Below are 15,776 nucleotides of genomic sequence, written 5' to 3'. Positions count from 1 at the left end.
TCCAGTCATCTTGTCAGGGCTAGTATGTCTTTTTACTTGCTTTGGAAACATGCTATGTCCTGAATAGGAACAGAGAGCTTACTAAAGCTGTGTTGAAGTATGTGTGGAATGGACGTCACAAGCAGGAAAGGTGTACTGAACCCTTTATTCTCTATAACATTACAAGTGCTCCCGTACTTAGGGATACAGAGACCAACCACTTGTGGTCTGAACGTAAAAATATAAAACTACTAACTAAAAGCTAACTTTGAATTAGTTTAGAAATGCCTGACACTAAGATTGGTCTTTTTAAAAAGTTGCGTAGGTAGTACGCAAACTGCCGATATAATAATACAATACGTTTTAAATATCAAGAGGACTAAACCTCTGGCCTTAAAGGCGGACAGCAGATGATTGAAAACTCGTGCGGAATACAGTGACAAAGCGGCTCACTTCCCTTCTCCCTCTAACTCTTGGCAAAATGCCACAACTTAAATACTTGGGCATTAGCAAGTACAATTTGCATAAACAAGTTAACGCATTTAACTCTGGCCAGAAGTGGAAAAATAAGAAAGATAGTACAGTTTTAAAATAAAATAAACGTTATTAAAACTTAAGATCTTTACAATATTTCCATAGTTCATGAAACCATAGATCTCAAGAGCAATCCAAACAATTTTAATAATATTATTCTGAAGTTAACGATGATGTGGAACACTGTTGCTGAGAAAGTATTCCACTTATCTTGTTATAGTCATGAAACTATAGATTTCATGAACCATGAATTGTGTTGAGATTAAAGATTGCGTGAAATAATGTGGTTGAGAAGTGTTTCAATCATTCTTCTATAGTTCCAAAAATTATAGATCTGAAGTTAACGCTGATACAGAATATCGCTGTTGAGGAAATATTCCACTCATCTTTCTACATTTCACAAAACTATAGATCTCAATAACCATCCAAAGAATTTTAATAAAATTCTGCTGAAATTAACGAAGGTATGAAATACTGCTGCCGAAGAAGTATTCCACTCATCTTTCTATAGCTCAATAAATTACAGATTTCAAGAACATTTAAAAAAAGTTTGCTTAAACTGCGTGAAGTTAATGTTGATCTGAATACTGAGGAAGTATTATACTGATCTTTCTACAGTTAACTGAATTTCTACAGTTAACTGAATTTAAGGAATTTGAATAAATTTATTCTGATAATAACGATGATGTGAAATACTGCTCTTATGAAATATTTCACTTATTTTTCTCTAGTTCATGAAGCTATAGATTTCACTAACTATCCAGAGATTTACAATAAACTTTGTTGAGATTACTGATGGTGGGGAATATTTCTACACCGAAGGTCTGACTTTTAAGACTATAGGGAAATGTATAAAAATGAAGCATTTTATGTAAATTAAAACAGGTTACATTCAGTTGAAATGGAGTTTCTGCGTTCAACTGAAAATGAACAGTGCATTTATGGAAATAATCAGCCTCCAACAGATATATTTTTTTGCGATAAAGTGCCTGATATTGATGTGCTAAATCACTTCAAAATATGCACTTCGAAGAATAGTTTTGTACTTTGTTTGAAGAACGGTTTTGTACTTAAAAGATTTGGAAAATAATAAAGATAATTACAATATAATCCTGCACATGGTTTGTTGCAAGGGACGCATACAAAATATCAGTCAGTATCCAAAGTGCTAAGTTACTTTGTGAGGCTTTATTTAATTGATTTAACAGTTATTTTACGTTGAAGTAGCTTTTTTATCGTTCTTGCTTTCAACTCACACTTTTCTGCCAGAGTGCAAATTGTCTAGCGCGCGTGTATTCAAATGAGGTAGAAAGGAGTTAGTATTTAAGGGAAAGTTTTGGAAGGCGAAATCGGAGCGTGTTCTTCCCGCCTGAAGACCACGTTGCTAACTTTGAATTTCTAGCGATTATATTTCTGTGGCGTTGAGCTGTTCTTGCCATCAAGCTTGTTTAAGCCGACTTTTCGAGTCAGAGCGAGCTTGCGCTGTAATTAATCTGTGAAGCCGTTAGGATAACTCAACTTAATTTAACTTATTCATTACCTTTTGAGCTGATCCAAAAACTCGGCTTTTGTAAGCATGAGTTGGTGCCATCTGGAAATTTTATTTGAGTTAATAAAGGGTTCTTACACCTTTCTCCTGACTTTCTAGTACTTTAACACTTAATTATCCACTAAACAGTCTTCCAACGTTTAGCTTATTTTATGATAGCCAAATATACAAGACGTTGCAACTTTAGTTTCCTCTAAAAGTAATAGAAAAATAAAGCTTAGTTCAGCGAATTTATACGTGCAAGTCTTAACAGTTTTATTGAAGTAGTTTTTAAACACTGAAATTAGGATCAGATTTGAAATATGCCAAAGTTTCAGAATTCTACCAAATTTTTACAAAGTATTTCGGGATATTATGGAATGAAAAGAAGAACATATAGAATATTTCTTTATGAAAATGTGTTTTTTAACGCGGTGTATAGCAAGTATGCGTATTCTGAATAATTTTTATTACTAAATAAACGTCTTTTCTTTGATTATTATTTTTATTATTTTGCTGATTGTACTAAAAAGATATTTATGTGGCTCAGTTAGAAATGTATTCTACATTTCAATAGATTCGTTACAGTGATGTATTTTCTTTTATTTCAGAGAAAGCTCTGGAAAGAAGTGCTTATGCGCTCATGTGGATAAAAGGGTTGAAATATTTGCTTTCCATTGAAAATCTTGCTGTTAACAGCGACATAGCTGTGGCAACAATATTGTCTCCTCTTAACTCATTAAACCGACTTTTGCACCCTCCGACTTTTGACATTGGACTCCAAATGAAAAAGGTATATTTCATTTTTCATATTTTTGTATCCTGATTTCTCCAATTATCTCCCACTAAAGTTCACGAATTTTACCAAGGCAAGTAGTTCAATATTGCATCTATCGTTGGCACGGGCCTTGAGCATCATATAGATGATAAGACGAATCCACAATCAACCCCTCCCCCACTATGTCCCATTTAGATGAGGAATACCCCGGGGCGCGTACTAGAATCTCACATCCCTTTCCGCTACCACCAAACCATTCGAAAGGACATTCGGCTCTCCGTGCATTTAGAGTGTCTCCGTGCCGTAAAGACATTTTATGCTCTATCGAGTGATCTGGCAGGCTAAGGCAACATGCCGACCCTCTATAGATCACGTTGGATAATAGTAGCGGTATAAAAACGAGCGTTGCAAATTGTCCCTGTAATATTTGTTAAGAATGGCAGCACGACTGGTGCAATCATCAGTTTGACGTACAATGTGTGTGAGATAACGACGAGAGTGCTCTTGCTGTACTCCAAATTCTAACTCCCAATGTATATCCAATTAGTCTATGCCGCGCTTGCTTCCAAGCGCTCACCTGGTTTCCTTGTATCTAACATACGACCATCATGGGCACTAACATAGGAATGAATCTCATCTGAGAACGCAGCAGATCTCAACATCGCCCTCCAATGAACTTTAACTTGACATCACAGAAGTGGCAATGATTTGGAGTTAGTCGTATGGCCGATAGAGGACGTCTGGATAGGAGCTGTCCCTCAATTAATATATTTATTACAGTTAGCTGTGTCATTCTGGTGCCACTAAAAGTTCGTATGTCTGTTCCAGATACAGTACGATGCGCTACAGGCATGAGGTGAATACTGTGGTCTTTCCTTTGAGTCGTCGCACATGTGCGACGGGACCCCGGCTTTCATCAGACTTCCCGTGAGCACTGCTGCCAACACGCCCGATGCACAGTAAATATATCTCTGCCAAGAGATTTTGCAATATCGCGAAAAGAAAATCGACCATCTCGTAGGCATATTGTAATATGGATCTCATTCAATCTCATCCAATTTTAGTAAACTGCTAATAATGCTCTCTTCGTTTCTGTAAAGGCATTCTTGACTCAGATCTAGATGGCAACGTCCAATCCAGAAGATAAATAAAGTACACGAAATTTACATCACGTGTTTAAAGCCAATGAGGTTTACGTATTCATAGTGTTGCTACTATTTCGTCTATCGCGAAATTTGAATAGACAAAATCTTTCAGTTATTTAAATATGCCTCCCAAATTTCTTTTATGCAGCACAGTTCTTTCTTGGTGTTGGGATTTCCTTTTCCATCATCTAAGATGAACTATTTACCCAGAAAGGCCTACTGACGGTCATACATACTCAAATTGACAGTCATATAAATATTTTAAGAAATTCTGTATTTCATATTTTAAGAGATAATATGCATTTATATTATTTGCGGGAAAAATGAAAGAATATCATCAGTTTTCATCAGTCCTACAATTTGTTTGACATTTTAAATGCTTAACGTTACCATTTATAGGTCATTTCGAATTGTTATTTCAGTTTTAATAGATAGTATTTTAGTTTAAAACTAATAAATTTGAAAATTTGCTTTTCTGAATTTTATGGTACAAAACTTCATTCTTTTATAGGAGGTGCCAATGGGATACGACTTAAAATGTGGCCAACTGTGGAATATGTCTCAGTAAGTAATTTAGAATTCCAGAGTGTACATATTGTAACATTGTGTTTTGAATATTTTTCCAGTCTATTTTTGAAGAGTTTGCAAATACTCGTTTTTAAAAACGAATATACTTTCTTATCACGTTTTCGAATATTTTATATAAGATTAAATCTGCATTGCCTGGAAGAGAGCCAAATGCTTCTTAGATGGCCTCTTCTTTTTTTATTAGTTAGAAAAGAAATTGTTTCTAAGGCTGAAAAATTCATGCTATGTTTAGCGATTTTCTGAGCACGTATAATAAAACAGATACCATGTTTGAAATACATTTAATTCTCTTACTTTTATAGATATGTTTACTTGTCATTTGTATGTTACATAGCTATACTGTAACGCCGCCATTTTTAGACACTGCACAAAGTACTATTCAGGTGAATTATATAAAAACCGAATGTACCTGAACATAAGACTCAAAACTACTGAGAGATGATGAAAATACATAACATAGTAAAAATTTAATTTAACCTTAAATTAAGTTATATTCCTATTCGACTTAAAGATGGGGAAGGGAAAATTGATATAGATAAGGAATTAATCGCATTCCTGTCGAAAGCTACGTTTGGCACAGTATTTGCAAGCGATTGCAAGGTCGTGGTTTTGAATTTAGTGGATTTGGTCGTGGAACAACTGATAAACTTATGACTTTATATTTGGTATATATAGAGAGAAACAGGAAGGACACGATTTACAGTGCTGCTCATTTTAGCATTTTAACACTTGTAGGGTTTATATTTATTTTAACTAACATTTATTTTAAGTTTAAACTATCTTTCCTGTCAAGCCTTACTTTCCCCTGGAACTGCCAATGCCAGAATATGTAAATTTTAGTAGAACGCGCAAGGATTCAAATTATCAGCGGAAGTATTATGATTTAAATAGAAAGGAAACGAGTTCGGGGTGTGATGTTCTTACTTCACGAGCGCGGAGGTAGTTAGCGAGAAATTGAAGAACCCCGCGTGTCGGCCTATGTGCTTGCCGGGAAGTAGTGTTAATCGTTCAAGTGAGCTTCAGTTTGCTGAATTAGCAGCGGTATTGTAAAACGCGGTGAGTTAGTTACTTTTAGAGAGCCTCGTAGTTAGAGTCTTGTCTTTAGTTTCTTTTCAGGTTATTATTTTTATTTGACCGCCGAGTTGGCGCAGTCTGTGAGCGTTAAGAGCACGCAATTGTAAATTTTTATGTTGAATAAAAAGGGACTTAAACCCTTCACAAGACTCTGTCTTTTATCCAGTTTTCACAGTCACCTCTTGGTTGCGTGCAAATTGGAGGCGCGCAACGTTACACACTGATTGACTTCTAACTAGAGCAGAGCCCTTAGAGGTTAATGAGATTCCAACTTGCATGGCAAATTGATGTCTCGTTTACAGTACCCGATTAAGACAGTCTGGGAGATTAACTCATAATGTTCTTTCAAAGAGACTTGTTGCTCACTTTCCTTACTTTCATGAGGGAAAAAATTGCGAAAAGATATAGAATTATTTGGGAGATTATTAAAACTTGAGCCCCTAGGCATGGGCCTCCTGAGTTTACTCGGTAATCAGGCATTGCGTGCATAAAATAGTCTTCGTAACTGTAAAAAGCGCATCCAGTAGGAATACACCTGCACATTAATAATAGTCCGCCAAATGTTGACGAGTTATAATCCACTACATTTTAATTCGGAAGCCACTAAGAGTTTATTAGATTTCGTGAGTTGGAATTTTGAGCAGTCAATCGTGTTGTGATAGCGGCTGAACCATAGGCATACAACTGATAAACTGATGTGCTAAACATCTAAAAATACATGAATACACATGCCTTTATCTCCTTAGTTTTTCACCAGATGCGTATTTAAAAATTCTGCTTTCACAAAGTTCATTCTATTACTAACTATCAGTTGTAAATGATCCCCTTTTTTGTTGCTGAAGGAATGTTTTGTATAGGATACTCATAGATAGAGTATATATATTCTTTGTGCCCTGAGCGTGCAAAGTGATGTTCAATACTGAGCAAGTTAGAAATATAGCCACAAGTTCACATCTTCATACTGAAGAGCGATACAGAAAAATACCAATCAGACTTACTCAATTCTCGCATGGGCGACGGGAAACTTAAACCTTCATGTTACAGCTGTAACTGCAATATTTTCAGCGTTATTTTCTCTAATGTTAAAAACTGTGATGCATGCGATGTTTATTTGAAATGTGAAAAGAAATTTCAAATTTAGTATGCCACTCTCCATTTCCTTTTACAGGACACACTAACACATTACATGTCATATATACACTGGTTTCCTATCCAAACATTACGGAATAATCACGAAAATGGCAATAACTCTTTTAAAAACAAGGCAAACTCTATAACATTTGAATATGCAGTCAAATAAGAATTCCTGAGTAAAAGTGCAGTATGCAAATTAGTGGCACTGCAATGGATATACGACATCTACTAGGAGCTTAAAATTGCTTGTTTTAGGGCAAGCCTGCAAATTTCGCTGTAATGCTGAGAGAAGAAATCTGAGATAGCCAGTTTGTAACAATGACCTCCAGGTACCATTTGCCGGAAGTACTGAGATGGAGAGCTATTGAGAAAATAGAGACAGGACAAAATCTGACAGAAGTGGAGAGATGGCTAAGTGTGAGTCGGTTTTTGGCTCGTAGACTATGGGAACAATTTCTAACCACAGATTCGTTAGCCAAGGACGACCAACCACTACGACTAGCCCTAATGAACGATATTTCTTGTTATGCGCGCGAAGGTATAGAACCTCAACTCCGACTAAGATCCTCCGTTGCTGCAGCACTGGAAGCTTGGTGTTAATGTCAACAGGGATTCAGCCATTTGCGTGCAGCTCACGTCACGTCATAAAAGGGAACGTTTGAATTGGGCAGGTAAACATGTCCGGTGGACAGCTGATCAATAGAGGGCTGTTCTCTTTATGTATGAGTCCAGTTTAACCTCCATAGCAAAAGTAGGTTTTATTTGGTTTGGATAGAACCTGGAACCTGTTATAATCCATTAAACATCCGTGAAAGAGATGCATACGGAGGAGGCAGTGTCTGTGTTTGGGGTGATATCTCTTTGGGGGAACACACATACCTCCATGTCTTTCCGCGTGGAACTATGAATGCTCAGGTCTATAGAGATGACATCCTTGATGTTTATGTGCGTCCTTATGCTGGGGCAATAGGTGATTATTTCCTGCCACAGGATGACAACGCTAGACCGCACAGGGCTCGCATCGGGTATGATTATCTTCAGCAGCAAACAATTCAGAGCATGGATTGGCCAGCTCGATCCCCGGACATATATTCTACCGAATATGAATCCCGTTTTAGAATGCTTTAAGAAGACGTATAACTACCTTTTTTCCGACTCTTCAGACTTTTGCCACGCATGCAACTTTGCAAGAGCAATAGCTTTCACTTCCTACGGAACTAATATATTGCAAAATTGACAACATTGCACATCGCTGTATGTGTTTTATTGCTTCTTGGGAAGATCATACCGCATATTGAGGGTAATTTTCCTATACTAAACTGACACATCCGATTTATTTATTTTACACATATGCTAATTTCTATATCATTATAACTGTCTGATAATTTTTTTTATAATTGTATGCCTTACTCTGTGTTGTATTATATGGCTACTTTTCATTAAATTCTACATGTAACCTTTTGAGTAATCGTCATTTTTAAGATTTTTTTGTAATGAATGATAGCCAGTGTATATCGAACTTTCTAAACAAACAACTTACAACGTGCAATGTGGGATCGGAAACTAAACAGCGAGCTGCGAGAGCGCACCTGCTTGGTGAAAATGGAGTACACAATAAAAGGATTTATTAAAGATGAAAATATTTTTATTATTGGATACTTTACAGTAAATTCTCAAATGATCGCCCATCAGCTGTAATACAGGCGTCACATAGACAACGGAGTGAATCATGCACACACTGCGAGTTTCCTGGCAGTTAACGAATGTCTGAGCTGCAGCGCTAATTGGAGCGAGAAGGTCTTCTGATGAAATGATGGACGTTTCGTAAACGATGCTTTTAACTTTTTCCACAGAAAAACAAACATCAGGAAGGACAGATCGGGAGAAATGGGAGGCCAAAAGACGGGTCCATCGTGTCCAATACATATGCTCTGAAAGGCAATTTCCAGGTAGTTTCGCACAAACTTGAAGAAATATGCTGGCGCTCCGTCGAACTGGAATAACATATTTGTTCGAGCTTATACTGGCACATTTTTTAGCAAATCAGGCACCTTCTGCTGAAAGAAGGTAAGGTACTCCAGTTCGTCTAGGAGGCCTTAGGCAGCTCGAACATGTAGCATGCAGATTTACTAGACACGCACGTAATTGTTGTGATGCCAACGGATGTAAAAGTAGTTCCGTCCATGAACAAGACAGATACTGAAAACTTTGGATGCATTATGCTCTGTTACAGGAACCCATTCGAAAATGTTTCGCATTGTGGAAAATTCGTTTCATTTAAGACCTGCACCCGATGGAGATTGTAAGGGTGTAACATTTCGTCACGCAACACACACCACACCGTCATATGGTTGACAACTTGGTCACGAGCTGTTGCTCGTGTACTTCTTTCGGGCTGGTTGTCCACTGCCTCTAGTATTGTCTCTATTCAATTTATTGTTTTCGCTCACCTTGGTCAATCTGCGTCATGTCTTCGGGCCATCTCCTATCATCCCATCTCCAAGAACCACTTGTGCAAACGTTGAAATGTTCTCCGATCGAGCTTCGCCCCGTCGGAAGTCGCTCTTGATAAAGTCTTACCGCTTCTGCAGCATTGTCTTTTGTATCCCCGTACATAAGCTGTACATGAGCCTTTTCCGCATTTGAATATTGCTGCATCTCTGGCGACATTTATCAGGTGAAGACGGGCTCTGCGAATGACTACGTTTCATCTACTCTAGAGAAAGTGCTCTTTCGTAGCTCGCCATTAGCTTTCTGAACCTACATTGCAAGTTGAAAGTTATTTGTTTTCAAAATTCTATCAACCCTTACAGTTACGATCATTAGTTTTGTTACATTCTCTATGTATATGTGGATATATACATACTCCGAGTGGCCAAGTGGTTAAAAATGTTGAAATCTGGTATTTTGACTCGCATTCTTAGAATAATGGGACGGCTGCATGGTTGGTTTTTGTGGGGTTTTCCTATTTGTAAAGTGAATACGAGTTAGCTTTTCTTAGAAAACTCTATATGAAACCATGCCCTTCCCTTTTTTTCTTTGTTATAATGAAATAGCCAACATTTGTAGCAAATGTGTAGGCATATTTTTGACTCATCTCTATAGTTATAATAGGGTACAGAAAAGGCAAGGTGCAGATAATTTTTTTACTATATCATTCTGGTTATACACAATTTGTCTGCAGTATGCTTTGTATTTAATAAAATTAGATGCTAGAAATCCTTCTAACTATGTGTTTAAAAATTTCATTTTCGAATACCTCTTATTTAAAAAGTGAACTCTGAAACTGAAATTGAATTTCTAACTTTTAAATTCTAAAGCAACATTGACACTAAATTTCGAAATACTGAATCCTTCTCCTGTAGCATTTAGATTAATTTCATTTCTATGTTGCTGTTAATCTGGTTTATAAAATATCTAGTTTTGTTTCATATTTTCTTTCTTTTAACTTGGTATAAATGTTTTCATTCAAAACGTTTTCTTATAAAGTAAATCAAATGGATCGTTTTTTTAAAAATAACTCAGTGGAGAAATTCACGAAATTTTAGATAAGATTATTGTTCATTAATTAGGGATACTGGAATCACTGCTGGCGAAAGAAAACTAATTCGCTAACCATTTATGACTGCATATAATTATGCAAAAGTGCAGCTTTACTTCAAATCTTTTATCGGGTTTTTAAGCCCTGCAATTTCCTCTTTATGGATCGCATATTCTTAATATTCACATAATGAGAGTATTTCAAATTTTTAAACGTACTCGGGCGAATTTTCTTGCAACAAATACGAAGCATATCTGAATTCCGTTTTGAATACAGCGAATTTAGAGCAGAAATCGTTCTGTGTTTTAGATATGCAAAATATTTACCCACTGCTATCTTGCAAAAAGCGTTACGAAAACAATGCAATACAGATCTACCAGGCCAACAGAATATTCTGTAATACTGTAGGTAGTTCAAGAGCTGTTTGCCTGCGCAAAGGTTATAGCTCCAGACTAGATGGCCAAGCATTTTTTAGGGAAATATTGAACAAAGTTTGAAAACATTTGCTTGCAGCCTGCAAAAATCAACAATTGGCGTTTTTCGTGATTTTTGCATCTCTCAGGCAGCTATCTAGATAACTTTGCAACGGTGATTGTAGATGAAATCCAATCATTTGCAGGAGCCAGAGAATTATACAGGCGATACAAATTCTGTATTGGCAAAAAATGATAATGTCACATTGTTCGGATATAAGGCATCAGAAATTATCATGCTTTTGTTCAACAGAAGCTGGATTTGGCAAACCTAAGCGTATTCTGTTGCATTTCACAGAATAAGGTGTGTGGGTAGCTTTCTTCTTCTTTGAGAACACTGTTGTATCTTCAACTGAAATTATTTCCTCAAATCAAGGTGCAATTCTGTTCCAAAATATTAGGGCTTCATCTCCGTATTAATGGTATTCTTCGCTTCCTGATCGTTAAGCTCCCATGTCATTGGTCTAGTCCACACGGTAAAGATGATTTAACATTTTTCTGATGACCATTAAGGTCTCCCGACATTATGGCCACTGATGTTTTCTTTTGGAATAACGTCAATCTTTTGTTCTTCCTCTGCTACAACGTTAGGGCATCATTGCTGAGTTGCTGTGGTGACATCACCAAAGAAATAATATAAAGCACGTGAAGAGAATCATGATATTGCTTGCACGTGTGAATATTTACAGAATTATGAATGCAATTTGAAAGGTCCCGCTTTATTTCATACAATTCTTGTTATTTTATTGAATACTTTACTTTGTAAACGTTGCATATGAAGTACAGAGTTTCGAAAATTGATGAACTATATATAATATTTCAATACGAATAGTGGGCAAAGCAGCATTTGGAAAATTATGAAAAACTTTGAAAATTATAAAAGACGAAGGAATTTTTATGTTTGCATGGTAAATTAATGACACACAATTTCGTTAAAAATTACATTTATTCAAATTTATGAAACTAAATTTTATGTAATTTACATACGTTGCTTGCAAACGTTCAAGCTTTTATTTTGCCTAGATATTAAATTAAATTTCTTTATATGTTGTTGATTATGTTTATGTACAAGTGGTAAAGAACAAAAATGTTTCCAGGATTATAACCAAATTGTATCAGCAGTGATAGAGGGAACAAACTAAGTAGAACTAGAAAGTGATTTAAAATGTATTCGAATATATCAGCTCATGTAGATGTGCTTCAAATGTGTATACATATATATATATAAACCCTGAAAACTTTTTTTTCTGAAGATTCACTGATTAAATTTCATAAAGTTTTATGGAAAACGGACGAGTTTTTCTTTTTTCGTTTTTTTTTTTTTTTTTTTTTTTTTTTTTTTTTGCTTGCAGTCGGCGTTCTTAGTTTCTTTTTTTTTCTCACATTCTTTTTTAAGTAATTTAAAAGGAAGGAAATATTATAAAAGTAGCTAACTTTGCAAACCATTCTTCGTCATCTAGCAATGAAATCCAGGTTTCCGACGCTTAACATCTCATTATTCACTAATAAAATCTTTTAAGGAAGCTCAGTTAAAAACAGGAATGGTAATACTGTGCCATGAACAAATTTGGGTCAAGAATTTGATTACTCTAGATAGTCTAAGAAATTATTTATGAGCTCAAGAATAGTAGAAAATGAATGTAAGATTTGTTAGAAAAGTATAATAAACTTAAATGGATATCTCGCAATTTCTAATGTTGTAGTATTTATAATTGCGTATAATTCGATGAATATGTAAATATTATAATTAAACAAGAAACGTTTTGAGAAATATAGCATTAGTTTCTCATAACTACTAAAATTATATTCTTTCACAGCTTGTGGAATACCAAAGATTGTATAAAGTCTAATGTTAAAGGTGATATTGTAACATGTCGCTGTCATCACCTTGGAAGCATTGCTTTGTTGCTGGAGGAAGGACCACAAGTAAGTGTAAAAAACTCGCTACTTTTGAAATAAATATGGAATTTTTGAAAACTTTAGTAGGTCCATTCATGAGTTGTTATGAGACTTAAAGACATGTGACTTTATTTGCTATGCCCTTTTTAAGTTTTACGAAGTTTTGGTTAAAATTCCTTACGTACAATGCATTATTAATTTTACTTAAAGATAATTTGAGGAGATCGACAAAAAAGCGTTAACTTACTAAACTTTGGATTTAGACTGGTGAATGAAATTACTGTAAGATGTAAGTTTTTTTGAAAATTATTAAATTAATTTAATGTATAAGATACTAAAATAAAATTTCGTACTTCTCGTGCTTGCCTTCTTTTCGTTTAAAATAATTCAGCAAATTCTTTTATTTTGCATGAAAATTTAAAAACAAAATGTGTGAATATAGGTAAAATAAATATGTACTATAAAAAATATAAATTTTTCCAATATTTAAATTAGCAGAATTTATCTATTTACAATATCATGATTTGTTTAAATTTAATAAAACTTTATTACAATTCAGATTTCTCACTATAAAAATAAAGTAGTCTGAAGAGTATATAAATGCAATGATCATTTTCAGCTAAATCATTGACCGGAACGCACCTGGACAGTGATTAGTTGCAAGCAAGGGATATTGCAAGTATAGAGTTAATGCTGCAAGTGTAATTTGCTGCTGCTGCTTGTTCAGTGCTGTATTAACTGATGATATAAGCTCATCGTACGATTCTTATTTAAAATGAAGAATTGGAGTTTGAAATTTAATAGGCCATATAGTGAGACACTATATTTACTTCAAGAATATAACCATATTTTCTAACTCACACATATAATTTGATAAATATCTCTGGCTTTGAATGAGTTTTGCCTATTAACTATAAGTATGCTAAATAAATTCTTTATTAAGCTGTAATTATACCAAATATATTATTATTTTTTATTGTAGACATTATATTATATTATATTATATTATATTATATTATATTATTATTTTATTATATTATACTAGAAAGCCCGGCGGTCATACGAAATGACCGCTGTTCTAGATATGATAAATTATAATTAAAATGATTTGTGCAACGGTGTCTGCTAATTCAAACAGAATTAATCTGAATTAGTTTATTTACTGCACAAAATGAATTTTTGTTTAAAATGAAAAGTATAAATACTTGATCGCACTCTGGAACCCCGTGAACAGATTCCTTGGAATAAAGATAAAATTACAGTTGTAAACCATTTAAAAAACAGATGATTACCAATGCAAACAAATATTCACATTCCCCCTGACACGCTCAATTTGCGTTCATCTGAAAATCCAGTTTAAAATGCAAAAACATATTTAATAATTTTAAAGGAAAATGCATTTATTATCAACATTGTATTTTATATCTAGTTTTGGCAACAATAAAAGAAAATTCTGAACCTGGATTTGAAAACCAAATGTATGAGAAACCATTGGCTAGTACAGTTACGCACGTAACCAATAAACTATCGGCGACAAACACTTAAGCCGCATATATATAAGATTATTATTATATTATATTATTATTATATTATATTATTTTATTATTATATTGTTTATTACATTATAGTTACAAGTACACCAAACAAATATAGTATTTATTATATAGGTACGCGATATAATCCTTTAAAACTGCACTCTTTTCGCAGTTATTTTTCAGCCTTTTTCTCGATGATTTTGTAGGACGGCATTTTAACATTGTGACGTTTTATTACTTTGCTACTCTTTCAGCGCAAAGTTTCGTAAAACGGTGTTTTCCCCACATCTTGCTTTCTTAATATTGTTTTCTTTCATTATACTCCATAACAGGTATGTTGGACTCGCAGCCGTTGGCTCACTACTGTGAGACCCTCTGTTCACCCCGTTAAAATACCAAAAGTTATATGATTATAATATTTTATTAAAAGTTAAAATTCGACTGAATATTAAGGCTCTTGACAAGATCAGTTTACAAAGATATTTTGTGAACAGACAGCGAAAATAGAAATAAGAGAAATTCATTGTGACTGAATACTAAAACAAAAGTTCAATGAAGTGGTTATTCCCAATTTGCTATATTGACACAATGCAAGTATGAAAAACCAATTAGATTGTTAATCGTTTATTTCTCGAATATGTGCATATCGATAACTGTTTGTTTCTCGCACATGCACAGATTGGTAACAGCTTGTTTCTCGCCAATGCAGAAACGTGCCGAATAAACTTTCTACCCAAGGCCGCTACAGAAGACAAGTACCTTTTTTCCTTGCGGCCCGTACCATTGTACACTAATGACTGTTTGGCTTTGAGTCTGACATACATGCTCTTAGACGCAATGTATCTAGATGCAGTAAAAATGGAAAATTAATAGTGACTTGCGACAAAAGATAATATCAGGGCAAACGTGTGTATAACGTGAAAGTAGCTGTACCTTTACTGTAATATTAAAAACGTTTTTTTTTTTTTTTTTTTTTCTCTTTTCCTTCAATAGAATACGTCTCTGCATCCTGAACCTGCTGTAGGTAAAATGATAACCGTCAGCTGCGTCATGTCTCTGTCAGCAATCACCGTAACCCTTGTTGTGAACTTCGTGTTAAAGAGGTATTTATTTGCTGAAATTCCAATTAATTTAATTTATGTGGCCTGTAATGATGTTTGCAAAAGAAAATGCGTTATCACTTAATGCCATTCCTGCTAAACCGTTAACATTCTAATGTATCGTTAAATTTAAAATTAGGAAACCACGGAAAATTAACTTTACAATAGCATAATTAAAGCAGACGTTTTATAGCAAAGTTGTAATTAACATTCTGCATACTCATAATAATAATTTTAAAGTTCATCATATCATTTTTCTGAGTTTTTGATTTATTAAACCCTGACTGTATTTAATTTAATTTTACGTAATCCGTAACATACAAGCATTGTTAAATTAATGGTTAAAAAGTAAGTTGTTCAGGTATAAAATTAATCAAGCGCAATCAGCCAATAAAATTATATTTCACTTTGATTTCTATTAAAATACAAAAATAAAGTAAACGAAATCATGGAAAAGTAAGTCATCTC

General features: G+C 34.5%; 1 protein-coding gene across 2 annotated transcripts in view; it reads left to right on the top strand.

The window, feature by feature from the left end:
* Positions 1-15,776, top strand: part of LOC118191632 (adhesion G protein-coupled receptor B3-like) — a 140,783-nt gene that overhangs the window by 23,327 nt on the left and 101,680 nt on the right. For both annotated transcript variants that reach the window (XM_085824135.1, XM_035362459.2), the window contains exons 7-10: positions 2,653-2,834; positions 4,476-4,528; positions 12,592-12,700; positions 15,202-15,311. In XM_085824135.1, the coding sequence (XP_085680261.1) occupies positions 2,653-2,834; positions 4,476-4,528; positions 12,592-12,700; positions 15,202-15,311 (454 nt within the window). The remainder of the gene's footprint in view (positions 1-2,652; positions 2,835-4,475; positions 4,529-12,591; positions 12,701-15,201; positions 15,312-15,776) is intronic.

The sequence above is a fragment of the Stegodyphus dumicola genome, chromosome 9 (genome assembly GCF_044657685.1).
Source record: "Stegodyphus dumicola isolate Sdum_Otavi_A_Nest chromosome 9, ASM4465768v1".
Classification (NCBI taxonomy): domain Eukaryota; kingdom Metazoa; phylum Arthropoda; class Arachnida; order Araneae; family Eresidae; genus Stegodyphus; species Stegodyphus dumicola.
Note: the sequence above shows the minus strand (reverse complement) of the source record. Positions and strands in the feature narration are given on the sequence as shown.